The 15,170-nt window shown below is 42.5% G+C and overlaps 1 protein-coding gene across 1 annotated transcript; it reads left to right on the top strand.

The window, feature by feature from the left end:
• The first annotated feature begins 7,004 nt into the window (after window positions 1-7,004).
• On the top strand, window positions 7,005-9,101 carry LOC131008258 (uncharacterized). Its single transcript, XM_057935147.1, has 3 exons — window positions 7,005-7,298; window positions 8,553-8,864; window positions 8,967-9,101. The coding sequence occupies exons 1-3, from the start codon at window positions 7,005-7,007 to the stop codon at window positions 9,099-9,101; spliced, it is 741 nt and encodes a 246-aa protein (XP_057791130.1).
• Window positions 9,102-15,170: the final 6,069 nt, after the last annotated feature.

Raw genomic sequence — 15,170 nt, 5'->3', positions numbered from 1 at the left:
GATGATTACTCACTATATAGTTGGGTTATCTTTCTCTACACCAAGAGAGAGACACTGCTGGAATTGCCAAAGTTGCTGAGAAGACTAAGCGTTGAAAAGAAAGTCAACATCATCAGCATCAAATCAGATCGTGGGACTGAATTCCTCAATACTGTCATTCGTGACTATTGTGAGGAACAAGGTATCAGTCATCAAACTTCTGCAGCAAGGACTCCTCAACAAAATAGAGTAGCAGAAAGAAGAAACAAGTCTTTGAATGAAGCAGAAAGGACGATGCTAGCCGAATCAAAACTCCATTTGAAGTTTTGGGCCGAAGCAGTCAACAACGCTTGCTACACGCAAAATCGCTCCTTCCTCACTCAAAGATATGGGAAAACTCCATACGAGGTATGGAAGAACATGAAGACTTCAATCTCATATTTTCATGCTTTCGGTTCTAGGTGTTTTATCCACAACAATTATAAGAGGAGATTAAACACATTTGATAGCAAGGCTGATCCAGGAATTCTTCTTGGATACTTTGGAACTGAACGATCCAACAAAACCTATCGAGTGTTTAACTCTCAAACTCTTTGTGTTGAAGAAACACCACATGTTGTTCTTGATGAGTCTACTGATGATTTCAGGAAACAGGAAACTGAAAGAAGTGTTGAGAACACTAAGGTTTCCAGAACTGAAATTAACAACACCGAACCTTCTATAGTCTTGGTGTGGGGACCAGGAAAAGAAGAAGATACTGAAAAGCTTCAGTATCAGAAGATCAGTCAAAGTTCTGAAGCTCAAACTGGATCCACTACAGATGGCATCAGTCAAGGGGGAACTCCAGTTGCCAAAGATCAAGTTGAACCTGTTGAAGCAACTCCAGTTCAACACTGCCCAGCTCAAGAAAATGCTCAACAATTTAGAGCCATTCTGACTGAAGAACCTCCACCATCACCAGAAGAGATCAAGAAGTATCGAAGATGGTTTGAACTCCATTCAAAGGAGAACATCATTGGAGAACCATCAGACGGTGTAAAGACTCGAAGATCAATGTGCAATCTCATCTTTGATATCAACCAGAACTGCATCAACGAAGATAAGAACTTCAGCTATTTCTTATCATCAACAGAGCCTAAGGACGTCGAAGAAGCTCTAAAGTCCACTCAATGGGTCATCGCAATGCAAGAAGAACTCAATGAATTCAATCGGAATTCAGTTTGGGAGCTTGTGGATCGACCAGAAGATGCAAAGGTGATTGGTTTGAAATGGATTTTCAAAAACAAGAAAGACGAAGAAGGAAATGTTGTGAGAAACAAAGCAAGACTTGTAGCAAAAGGTTACAGTCAAGAAGAAGGGATCGACTACGATGAGACTTTTGCCCCAGTTGCCAGATTGGAAGCAGTCAGACTCTTCTTAGCCTTCGCAGCTCATAAAGGATTCAAGGTACATCAAATGGACGTGAAGTGCACATTTCTCAATGGAGTACTCACCGATGAAGTCTAGTGGAACAACCTCCAGGTTTTGAGGTTGCAGGACCAGAAAATGTGTACAACCTGAAGAAAGCACTCTATGGCTTGAAACAAGCACCAAGAGCATGGTATGATACTCTCACTGAGTATCTTGTTGAACAAGGATTCAAGAAATGATCTGTGGACAGAACTTTGTTCACTCTCAAAGAAGGAGAAGATCTTCTACTTGTTCAGATTTGATGACATAATTTTCAGATCCAAATCCGAACGCATGTGCAAGAAGTTTGCTGATATCATGACTAACAAGTTTCAGATGTCCATGATGGGAGAAATGAATTTCTTTCTTGGATTACAAGTCAAGCAGACCAGCGAAGGAATACTGATCAATCAGTCAAAGTACACCAAAGAACTGATCGACAAGTTCGGTATTCAGCACATGAAATCAGTCAAGATCCCAATGAATACAAACTGGAAAGTTGATCCAGGATCAGAAGGAAAATATGTATCTTCAACCAAATACAGAGACATCATTGGATCATTGCTGTATTTGACTGCGAGCAGACCAGATATCGCGTATGCAGTCGGGGTTTGTGCAAGATATCAGTCAGATCCAAAGGAAGCTCATATGGATACTGCAAAACAAATTTTGCGATATCTCAAAGGCACACCCAACTTAGGATTGTGGTACCCAGCTGATGATGACTTCAAGCTCATCGGATATTCAGACTCAGATTTTGCAGGATGCAAAATTGATCGCAAATCGACTTCGGGAACTTGTCAATTCCTAGGCAACAAGTTCATCTCATGGTTTTCAAAGAAGCAGACTTCAGTCGCCACCTCCACAACTGAAGCTGAATATGTTGCTGCGGGAAGCTGCTGTTCACAACTCCTATGGTTAGTCCAACAACTGAAGGACTATGGGATCGAAGAGAAGGAGTCCCAATCTATTGCGACAGCTCTAGTGCTATTGCAATCTCACAGAATCCAGTTCATCACACCAGAGTCAAGCATATTGCTATTCGACATCACTTCAGTCGTGATCACGTCGAAAAGAAGGATATCTCTGTTGAATGGATTCCGACCGTAGTTCAGAGAGCAGACTTGCTGACCAAAGCTCTTTCTGAATAAAGGTTCAACGATCTGTGTGGAAGGATAGGCCTCATCAACCCAGAAGAGTGATGCTGTGTTTGAAGATCTCCTCGAACAGTCATGATGACTGGTGGTCAACCAACTGATGCTCTACGACTGCTGACGTGGAAAGTAATGAAGACAAGTCTTCATCTGAAGGAAACTCATCCTGATAAGTTAACCAGGATCAATGGTATTGACTGACTACAATGATCAGTCGATCAATAAGTATTTTTAAACTTACTATTTAAAATCAGTTATTTCAGTTATGAGTCTTTTTGTCTGTATTCAAAAGTTTTTAACTGATCAGTTGTTTCAAAATCTTTAACTGATTGTTGAAAAATGGAATATCCGAGAAGGACAAGTGCTTTGGATAATGGAAAATCTGTATTTGATTTAACTTGTCCTGATCATTTCTTAAAAATCTTTCCAACCTTTTGCCTCTGAAATGAAAATCTTGAGAATCTCATTGATTTGACAAAATGTAATGAACTTTCTCACCTTTTGAAGCTTCCGTCCTCTGCAGTGACGGCGGACGTAAAATTTTACTTCAAAAATATTTTAGGCACAGTTTTCGAAAAACTTTTCATCTTCCTTCTTGGTAAAATTTGTCTATTTATACCTTGATGTCTTCACTTGTTTTCTGCATCAACTAACAACTCTCCACAACCTTCACTGTGAGACAAATTTCAATTTTTCCAGAGTTGCAGAGAAAATTTTGTTTCGACAAAGGAGAAAATCAATGACTACAAAGTCATGGAGTGGGAGAATGACACTCACATACTTGGTCTTCACCGGACCCTTCCACTGGATCTCAACGTCTCGCCGACGTCAAAGCTTGCTCTATTCTCACTTGTATCCAGCGACGAGAGTGTCTTCCATCCTCATACCCTTCCCATATGGTTTGAAGTACTTGTCTCAAGAAGACGGACTTCACCTGACTCTCAGGCAAGCATCACACCTTTTTGTGAAGTTTCCATGTGGTGCAACAACAATGAGCAAGAGCTCGTTGTCAGCCGGCGCAACATCGACAGTGGCTATCCTATCACTGATTCGATTTTTCTTCCCCACATCCGTTCCCTACATGTATGACGAACCGCCTTTTGCCCTACTTCTTTCACCAAAGGCTCGTCATGCATTTCTTTCATATCCCTCCTCACATCTTTCACTCCTCCTCCTCTCCACCTCTTGTCTCTCAGCCTCTTCCTTTAAGGTTCGTGTGCATAGCCTCATTTCATGAATATCTCCAAAATGCTATGCATACGTTCCTTTCCTTCATTTCTCCGTCTCCCTTCTCTACACTGGCGTCTTCCTCTTCTGCATCTCTGGATTCATCCTCTTCTCAAGTCCTCCCACAAGTGCTTGAGAATCAGAATTGAGTCCTATCTGATCATAGCTTCCATCATCAGCCCTCTTTTTGATGTTGCCAAAAAGGGGAAAAGTAAGAAGTCAGAGAAAAACCTTCTCGAAGGTAATTCCCTGCATCTTCTCGAAGGCTGAAGATGGTAAAGCAAAAGGATCACCAGAAGTTCTAAGGATGATGTTTCAGTAAAGACCTCAAGTCAACGGAAAACAAGTGTGAGTGAAACAAGCTTAGGAACATGAAGACTGAAGATGAAGATCAAGAAGTTCAAGGTGCAGCCAAGCAGACTGCTGGAGTCCATGGGTTTCCCTATGTGTTTTATTTTGTTATTTTTACTCCCTTGTAAGTCTTACCCTGTACTTCAAACTGATGTCTTATCAGTTATTTTCTTATAATGAAAAGAACTTCTTTTTGATCTCAACCTGAAGACAATGACTCTTTGTCCAGGCTCTGATTAATGTTTTTCTGGACCAGATCCTGCTTGGTCTAGATCCAGATCCGAATTTTCTTACATAGGTCCAGATCCGATCCAGATCCATCGGATTCAAAAAAATAAGATCCAGACCCAGATCTATTAGATTCACAGGGTCTCGGGTCCAGATCCAGATCCATACTTTTTACTCTTTTAAAACATTTATAAATTTTAAATTAACTAAAAAAAATCAAATTTTGTCTAGAGTATCAACAATTATTTAAAAATAAATATTAAATCATAACCTATATAAAAATATTAGTATAAAATTTCATAATAAGTAAGAATATGATATTCAAGTACTAAATAATACTCCCTCCGTCCCAACTTTTTGTATCCACTTTTAGTAGTATTTACAACTAAAAGTGGATACAAAAAGCTGGGACGGAGGGAGTATATTAGTAGATACACACTTATTTTAATTGTATATGTTGGGAACTTAATGGAATATCCTAATCCTTGTTTTGATGATACCAAAATCCATAGGCTTTGTTTGTAATAGACTAGAACTGTTCGAACTCAAGTGTTAGAGTTCTTTTCTAGTTTAGTTGCTGTTATGAAGACTGAAGACTGAAGAACGGAGGACTGAAGACTGAAGACTGAAGTTGCCAACTGAAGTATCAGTTGAAGAATCAGTCTTGAACTGATTACTTAATGCGTGCCACGTGGAATCAGCAGACTGATACTAAAGTCAAGTATCAGTTAAACATTCTTCCTCGGACTGAATCTCCAACGTTCAAAGGAAGCCACGTACTCCAAAAGTACAGCCGCATTAAATGCAGAGATATCAGGATCATCCTTTCTCTGCAGAGGTCATTCCTATTTGGTGACTACTTTATCAGAGACGTCGCATCTCCTGCTCTTCAACATAGCCGTTCTCACCAAACAAGGAACCTCGAAGATTGAAGCCTTAGCCCAAGTTCAAATTACTCTCTAACGAAAGAAATCTTGAAGACCTTCTTCGCCAACGGATTTATTCAAGACCTCTCCAATAAATAGCGCTCGAGGATCACTTCAATCTTCACCGATTCAACAACACAAGCTGAAGCTCTGCCAAAATTGCATCTCAGCCGAAAGCTCAAATTCCCAAAGCTTGAATCGAATAAGAGAATCCCAAAGCCAAAAATCAGTCACTGCTGATTACATATATTCTCTTAGACCTTAGGCAACCCTTGATAAACATGCATTTTTACCTCTTTGTGTGTCATTTTTGATGCTTAGTTGTGAGGATTTTGTGTGTTTGATGGTCAAGAACTTGTCACTTGCTTGTTGTTTGAACGAATTTTCAGAAATAATAAAGCAGAATTTGGAAGAATTGGCTGAAATTCAAGTTGTAGTTCGTCTCGAGAGGAGTTCGTCAACGCAAACGGATCATAAATCGGAGTTCGGACGAGGGAGAACGAGTAAAAACAAAATTGCTGCGCAAAGCTGTCAGAACCTCGTGGCGCCTCATGCGGGCTGGGCGCGCGGCCACGCCTCGGGCCGCGTGACAGCACAGATTTTGTGCGATTTTTCTATTATTTCGGCTATTTTTCGATCCTACACGGTTTTGACCTATATTTTGAGACATAGGGCATATAAATACTCCCCAGAAACATATTGAAAGGACCTTTTATCAGCTTATATCATATTTTACTTTTCTTGAGAGCTGAGAGAGACGGAGAACGGAGCGAGAGCAAGAACTGAAGATTCTAAATTCTACTACGGTTTTTCTTGTGGATGTTTATTTGTTTTATTGAGAATTGTATTCTAGTTCATATGTCTATGTAAGGCTAGAATCCCTTTTTCTCAGGGTTTAGGGAGTAGACATGATTTGAATTTCTGACTGTTTGATTCAATTAATTAAGATTTTTTTCCTTTCTATGTTCTTGTTATAATTGTTTGCTTTATTGATTGGCCACCAATTTAGCATAATCATAGGTTTTAATTTGAGATCGGAAGATGATAATTATTACCTGAACTAAGAACATAGAACACATTTATTCTAATTCTAAAGGGAATTGATAACTGTGAGGGCGTTAATCCTAGGAACTTTTAGGAGTTACATGTTAGAAGTGCGATCCAGGGATGGTAGCCTTGCATGTAATCAACGGTTTGTATGCCACGGGAGTGGGTATGGACTAGCTTAGAGATTGCCTTAGGAATCGTCTTATTAATTGAATTGAACATGTTAGTTAGGAGAATCTGTTGAAACCTTTGCCTTGGGAAATCTTGTCTTATCTGTTTCTCTGTTTCACAGCTTGATTTATTTTCTTTCCAGTGTTTATTTTTTATTTTGTTCTTTACAACAAAAACTCTCAATTTCGTTTGTCCAGATAGAGTAGAATAATTTAGGATAGGAATTGATTAATTCAGTCTCTGTGGAATATGACCTTGCTTGCTACTGTACACAATTGCACCCGTACACTTGCAGCGTGTTAAATAAATTAGCGAACAAGTTTTTGGCGCCGTTGCCGGGGACTGAGTTTTATCAATACTATCTTTTAATTGTTTGAGACTAATTTGGATTTTATTTATGTTATTTATTTTTTTCTGTTCTTTGTTTTTCCTATGGTTCTAATTCTTGTGTTTGGAGCTTTCCAGGTAGTGAATGAACACACGATCTCAGAATCTTCCTCTTGAAGATTTTGATCCAGAGATTGAAGCCACGCTCCACCTCAACAACAACAAGAAAAGAGAAGCCACACTAGACACGATGGCTGCCACTGCAGAAGAAGTCCGGGCGTTGAGAGAACAGCTGCAGGCATTGTTGGATGCTCAGAAAGATACTGGCGCGCAGAAACATTCCCCAATCAATGAGGCGTTCACCCCGCAATACTATTTTCATGAGCCTCCAAGAGTTAACGCAAACAATTTTGAGCTAAAGACTGGTTTAATCACGATGGTGCAGCAAAACCAGTATGGAGGCAAAGCTGTGGAAGATCCCAATGCGCATCTGGCGCAATTTCTGGAGCTGTGCAGCACTGTTAAGATGAATGGAGTCCCTGATGACATTATACGACTCCGCCTTTTCCCATTCCCACTCAGGGATAAGGCAAAGTCGTGGTATCAAACTCTACAGCTGGGAACCAATCCAGTATGGGGAGACCTGGCAGATCTTTTCCTACGGAAGTTTTATCCTCCTGGGCTTACTTTGAAGTTGAAGATGGACATTCTTCAATTTCAACAATTTGATGGAGAGACTTTGGCTGAAACATGGGAAAGATACCAGGAGAAGCTGAGGAAGTGCCCGTCCCATGGCTTTGATGAGGGGACTCTGGTGGTCATGTTTTACAATGCGTGTGGTGAGCGTGCGAGAATGTTTATGGATACAACAGCTGGAGGTTCTCTGCTCAAGAAAGGGAGCTCGGAGGCAATGGAGATCATTAAAAGCATGGCTACTACAAGTTATCAATGGCCATCCGAGAGAGTTCAGTTGAAGAAAGTTGCTGCTGCGTCCAGCTCGGATCCTATGGCATTGATTTTGACTCAGCTGGCAGAGATGAACTCGAAGATCAATGCTATGACTGTTGGCAATCCTGAGCCAGCTGTGGAGATCCTAACAGGCGTAGAAGATGCCAACTACATCAATGGCAGAAACTATGGGAACTTTCAGCATGGGCAACATGGTGGATACAATAGTGGACAACAGTTTCATCATGGAGGGCGTCCACATCCCAATTTGGCTTATGGGAATCCGAATAACGCGCTTCAGGCTCTACCAGGCTTCTCTGTCACCAATAGAGTCATCAATGAGGAGAAGATGCCTAATTTGGAAGAGCTGCTGATGAAATTTATCTCCAAGTCCGACGAGAGGATGGAAAAGCTAGAGTCCAATGCCGTTGCTGTGGGGACTCAAATGAAGATGTTTGAGATCCAATTGGGTTAAATAGCCACCGCCGTCAACAAACTCCAACAGTCGGACAATCTCATAAACAATGCCAAGGTGAATGCAAAGGAGCAGTGCATGGCCATTGGATTGAAGAGTGAAGCTACCTCTGAAGGTAGCCATGGATCTTGTGAGATGGAGAGAGGAGAGCTATCGTGGAGAGTCCATAAGGAAGGCCGACGACTTCCATCTCATCTGCGTCCTCTTGGGTGGATGCCGTTTCCCCAGCGTCATTTTAAGATGGTTGATTTGCCAAGCGGGACTACACAGGAAGGGGCCAAGACGGCAAAAGATGAGAGTGCACGGCTGATTGAGAATAAATCTGAGGAGGTCACTGTTGAGGTTTCTGGCAGAAAGAAGGAGGAAAAGCAGAAAGCTACTTCGCCAGCAACTGTGACTATACCATTCCCTCAGCGCCAGAAGAAAGAGAGGATGAAAGAGCGGCTCTCTAAGTTTTTAGAGATCTTTAAGAAGGTGAACATCAATATTCCGTTGGTGGAGATGTTACTAGAGATGCCGCAATGTGCCAAATTTCTCAAGGACATAGTCTCACGAAAGAAGAAGTTGGGAGAGTTTGAGACGGTGAATCTCAATGAAGAATGCAGCGCAATCTTGCAGAGGAAGCTGTCGGCGAAGGTCAAAGATCCGGGTAGCTTCACACTTTCCTGCATTATTGGAGGCTAGCAATTTAGAAGGTCACTCTGCGACTTGGGGGCGAGCATCAATCTCATGCCGTTATCTGTTTTCAAGCAGCTGGCGATTGGAGAGTTGAAGCCGACATCTATGAGGCTGCAGATGGCAGACAAGTCGGTCACCTAAGTTGCTGGCTGAAGATCTCTAAGAATTTGGAGAACTGCTCTTGCCCCCTCTCTTTCTTCTGGCGCTGAGGGAGAGGTGTAGTCACAGTTGCTGGCGAAGTAGCTTTTTGCTTTTCATCATTCTTTCTGCCAGAAACCTCAACAGTGACCTCCTCAGCTCTTTCTTCAATCAGTTGTGCACTCTCATCTTTTGCCGTCATGGCCCCTTCCTGTGTAGTCCTGCTCGGCAGATCAACCATCTTAAAATGACGCTGGGGAAACGGCATCCACTCAGGAGGACGCAGATGAGGTGGAAGTCGTCGGCCTTCCTCATGGACTCTCCACGATAGCTCTCCTCTCTCCATCTCACGAGATCCATGGCTACCTTCAGAGGTGGCTTCATTCTTCAATCTAATGGCCATGCACTGCTCCTTGGCATTTACCTTGGCATTGTTTATGAGATTGCCCGACTGTTGGAGTTTGTTAACGGCGGTGGCTATTTGACCCAATTGGGTCTCGAACATCTTCATTTGAGTCCCCACAACAACGGCATTGGACTCAAGCTTTTCCACCCTCTCGTCGGACTTGGAGATAAATTTCATCAGCAACTCTTCCAAATTAGGCTTTTTCTCCTCATTGATGACTCCATTGGTGACAGAGAAGCCTGGTGGAGCCTGAAGCGCGTTATTCGGATTTCCATAAGCCAAATTGGGATGTGGACGCCCTCCATGATGAAACTGATGTCCACTATTGTATCCACCCGGTTGCCCACGCTGAAAGTTCCCATAGTTTCTGCCATTGATGTAGTTGGCGTCTTCTACGCCTGTTGGGATCTCCACAGCCGGCTCAGGATTGCCAACAGTCATAGCATTGATCTTCGAGTTCATCTCTGCCAGCTGAGTTAAAATCAATGCCATAGGGTCCGAACTGGAGGTAGCAGCAACTTTCTTCAAGTGAACTCTCTCAGATGGCCATTGATAGCTCGTGGTGGCCATGCTCTCAATGATCTCCATAGCTTCAGAACTCCTCTGTTTACCCAGAGCCCAGGTCAAAACTAACTCCAAAGAACTTGTTCTTTGAAGTTTAGTTGGCAAGATTTCAAACCTCCCTTCGACCAACAGAATCGAGTGTTTGAGTTGCAAAGGAGTTCAGGAATGTACTTTGTCTCCGTGAGATCCTAGTGCCAGTTCGTGCTAGGAGTGAGAAATCCAACAAGGTGTGTTGGTACTGAAGATTGGATCTTCAGTTGATTCGATTGTGTGCACCCGCAAGCACACGAATTCGGTTGTGTGCATCCGCAAGCACACGGTTCGGTTTGATGTGCATCCGTAAGCACTAGCATCGGTTTGCAGTGCATCCGTAAGCACTAGCATCGGTTTGCAGTGCACCCGTAAGCACTTGCAGAGTGAAGTTGTTGGTCTGATCAATCGACCGTGGCTGTAGGAAGTGTTTTCTGAACCACGTAAAAATCTATGTGTTATTTACAGCTTTCAGTTTTACTTTCCTACTTGTGTTCTTACCCTTGATAAACTGAATACTGATTAATTGCAAAGAGAAACTTAAGACTAACAACATGCTCAACAAAGGCTATTGCGAAACAAAAGTATTTCCATTGCGTATGTTATCAGTCTGACTGATCTATCCTCTGATAGTCAGGAAGATTTATAACAATACAGGAACATCTTACTTGATTACTATTATTGTTATTATTATCACATGAACTAATGAGCGCAGATCTAACTAAGAAGACTTGCTAACAAAGGAATATGAAGAGTCAATCAGCCTTGACCAAAGTGCAGAGATGATTGCCTTGCTAAAATGCAAGACCACCAGCGCGGACCAGAGCAGCGTAGCAGCGCTGCGCAGCCAGAGCAGAACAGCGCAGACCAGAGCAGCGCAGCAGAGCTACGCAGCACAGTAGCGTAGATCAGCAGCGCAGCCAGTGCGTAGAGCTGGCCTTGCTAGAGCCGGAGTTACTCGCTTCACCAACGAAGGACAGCGTAGATGGGTCGAATCAAGACTAAAGTGTATTAAGGCATTAAAGGGCCTAAATCCAATTATTAGAGTTCATGGGCCTAAAGCCTTTAGGGCCCATTCTCATATTTATAAATAGAAGGTTAGCATTAAAGGAGAGGGATCATGATTTATTTCTGAGCAACACTTGTAATATGTAAATACTCTCTCAAAGTATAGTGAAACCAACGAAGAACTCCCGTGGATGTAGATCATTTATGATCGAACCACGTATATCTTGTCTTGTTTATCGTTTCTTAATTAGGGTAAAGTTTCTTGTTTCATCATCTCTATTTTTATCAAACTCGACTGAAGCCTTACGTGCATCAGTTAAGTACTTGTGACTTAACTGATAACTCCTTACTGAAGAGTCTTTCAGTATCAGTCGTCAACCCTGTTTTGATCAAATCTCTTTTCAATAAACAGGTGTGTGTGTGTGTTTGAGATTAAAGTTTCGTTTTGATCTCTGTATTGAGATCCTTCTGGTTTTAAAAATAGCCTATAGGTGTATTCCCCCCCATACACCTATCGAGACCCTCCGAACCTAATAGTATATATAAAAAAGAGATGAAAAATTAATTATCATATCATTACAATCAATTTTATCTCTATCTTCATCACAATATTCAGTAACAGTGGAACAATGTGTCTTCCATTTTTACATTGAAAAGAAAAAAACAATATCATCAATACAAATAAAAGATACTCCCTCCGTCCCTGAAATAAGTTCCTCTTTTTCCTTTTTGGGACGTCCCCCAAATAAGTTCCTCTTTCTTTCTTTCTATTTTTGGACAACTACCCCACCACTAATAATACTTTATTTATTCTTACTTTTCACTTTTTCATCACTCCCAATATTAATTATAACCTATAATGCACGGATTCGCCGGAAATCAACCCCGTGCAGTATCCGATTCGCGCGGGGGGCGGGTGCGGGCGCGATTCGCGTGGGATTCGCACGGGATTCGCCACCTGGCGAATCCCCCCAAAAATCAAAAAAAAAAAAATGGATTCGCGAATCGGGTGCGCCAACCTCGCGAATCCGGTGGTTTCCGGTGGTTGGCTTCAATATGCCGCTGCGGTGGTCGGATTTCAGAGGGCGGCGGTAGTAGGGGCGGCGACCTCCTGCCAACCGGTGTGAGACACAGATAGAGGGGGGTGAGGCAGCGGTGGTTGGTTCCAGCTGCTGCGGCCGTGGGTTCTCCGCGTTTGCTGCTTCTCGGTGAGCCGGCGCTCTTCGCCGGGAAAGATGAAGAAGGAGAGGGTGCAGCGCGTGAGATTTGTGTGTGTGAGCGTGATTTCTGAGAGAGGGAGGGCGGGCGGCGTGAGTGAATTGAGAGAGGGAGAGAGACAGAGCCGAGGGTGGGAATAAAGGCAATAAGGGTTGGAGTTGGGCTTGATTCATTTGGGCCAATTTTAAATTCAGTTGGGCCCTTATTTATTTAAAACCTTGGGCTGACTTTAAATGGTTATATATATATATATATATATATATATATATATATATATATAGCACAGACGTATCCTTCACGAATCGCACCCTATAATTTTTAAAAATCCGTATCCCTGCACTCGAATCGTATCGCTCCCGCACCCGCCCCCTCGCACCTATGCAATCTAGATTATAACACTTTTTTCACCTTTTCACCACTCTCAATACTAATTACTCCCTCCGTCCCAATAATGAAGACACACTTTCCTTAATGGGCTGTCCCAATAATGAAGACACATTTCCATATATGGAAATAATTAGGGCACTCCAATAGCTAGTTAATTGTGGCTTAATTACGGTATTTCCCTCAAATCCTTTCTGAAACACTCCCATCCCCGCCTCTCTCAATCTCTCTTCTCGGCACCATTTCTGAAACACTCCCATCCCCGCCGCCCCATCTCCTCCTCCTCCTCCTCGGCGAAGTCGTCGCCGGTGAGGCACGACGTCGCGCCGCGACCGCCCCTGTCCGACCCCTCTCTCTATCCCTCTCGGTTCTCCTTCATCTCTCTCGCTCTAGACCTCTATGTCTGCCGCCACCGCCTCCTCCTCCCTTCCGCCGCCTTCTCCGGCTGAATAGCCGCCACCCATCCCTCTCTCTTCTTCGGCGGATTTGGGGGCTAGGGTATGCAGGGCGGCGGATCTGGGGGCAAGGGGCTAGGGTTTGCTGGCGCGGCAGATCTCTGAAGAGAAGGAGCAGAGGCGTTCGATTTTAGGCGAGAATCCTCCGTCTGTTTCATGCCTATGGTTCCAGACCGCCATCGCCGCCACTCCAATGTCCTCCGTCCTCTCCTCCGGCTCCGCTGCCTTCCCAATCGAGAATCTCTAAGCGAAAATTGGCCCTATTTCTGCCAACACCCGCGTAATGTTGCAGAATCTCTAGGCGAAAATTGGAGAGAGCAAATGGAGAAATTGAGATTTGAGCTTTGAAAAATTAGGGCTCGATTTGGGGAAGAGGGATTCCGCTAGACTGAAAAAGAGGGAGCACTCGTCGGATTCAGGGAGAGGCTATCATGGTCGGCGACTTCTGAAGGAGAGAGGGGAGTACGACTCTGTTTCTCGCTTGGCTGATTCGAAACTTTCAAGAATCGCTTAAAACTCGAATCTTTGTTCAATTTTTGTAAAAGTTGCAGAAATCGTGTAGTGTTAATTTTGAATCAGTTTTCGATGCTCAATTTTTTGGACATTTTTTTGGATGATCTGCGATTTCTAAATTTGATTTCTGGGTTCGATTTTTGGTGGTTTGATTTTCGGTGGTTTGCTTTTCTGGGTTTGATTTTCGGTGGCATAGCAGATGGAATCGGCGCCGGCGCCGGCGGCGGTGGTGGTTGGAGAAGATGAGAGAGAGTACTAATTTACCTACACCAGAATAAATTTAAAATAAAAGTAAATAAAACCCCTAATCAACTTCTTAATCAAACACTTTATTTCCTAAACTATCTCGCCTTAACCTCCGTGCCCAAATGAAGTGTGTCTTCATTATTGGGACGGAGGGAGTATAACATATTTTTCTCCACTATCAATACACTTTACCACTTTTCCTTAAAACCCGTGCCGTCCCCAAAGAGGAACTTATTTTGGGGACGGAGGGAGTATAATAATAATAATAATAATAATAATAATAATAATAATAATAATAATAATAATAATAATAATAATAATAATAATAATAATAATAATAATAATAATAATAATAATAACAACAACTAAAATTTAAATTAAGATAAAATAAAATATTATTTTTAATAGAATTATATACATTATTTATGAAAATAGATGTTTAGATTAGTAATAGATCTTTAAGGTAGAATTTGATAAAATAAAATAAAATATACTCCCTCCGTCCCCAAAAAAAGTTCATCTTTTTTCCTTTTTGGGACGTCCCTCAAATAAGTTCCTCTTTCTTTCTTTCCATTTTTGGACAACTACCCCACCACTAATAATACTTTATTTATTCTTACTTTTCACTTTTTCACCACTCCAAATACTAATTATAACACTTTTTCACCTTTTCACTATTCCCAATACTAATTATAACATATTTTTCTCCACTATCAATATACTTTATCACTTTTCCTTAAAACCCGTGTCGTCCCCAAAGAGGAACTTATTTTGGGGACGAAGGAAGTATATTTTTTATATATAAACGGATCCGTGGGCCGGATCTGGACCGGATCTGGATTTCAAAACTTTTGCTCCAGATCCAGATCCGCAAATCTTAAGAGTAATTCAAATCCGGTCCAAATCCATTAAATCCATTTTTTACAATGTCTAGATCCTATAAAAAGGATCTGGATCTGCGGATTTGGACTTGGTCCAGGATCGATTGCCATCCCTAGTTGGCTGTTGAATGTTTTGGTTGTGTGAGTCGAGTCGGTGGAGAGCGGCAATGGTGGCATCGGAGCTGCTGCTGGTTGTCCGGCGTTAAGAGAGGAGAGGGGCGGTGGGAGTGCGTCCTGTTCAGAGTCGGACAAAAGAGAGAGAGAACTCGGGGCTGTGTGAATCGGCGGCGACGGTCTTCTGGCCATGCTGTCGCTGGGGAATGAAGAGCGATAGGTAGGTCGAGGGTTAGGGCACGGCGGCGGCCAG

The sequence above is a fragment of the Salvia miltiorrhiza genome, chromosome 2 (assembly GCF_028751815.1).
Source record: "Salvia miltiorrhiza cultivar Shanhuang (shh) chromosome 2, IMPLAD_Smil_shh, whole genome shotgun sequence".
Classification (NCBI taxonomy): Eukaryota; Viridiplantae; Streptophyta; class Magnoliopsida; order Lamiales; family Lamiaceae; genus Salvia; species Salvia miltiorrhiza.
This window is presented reverse-complemented; position numbering and strand designations above follow the sequence as displayed.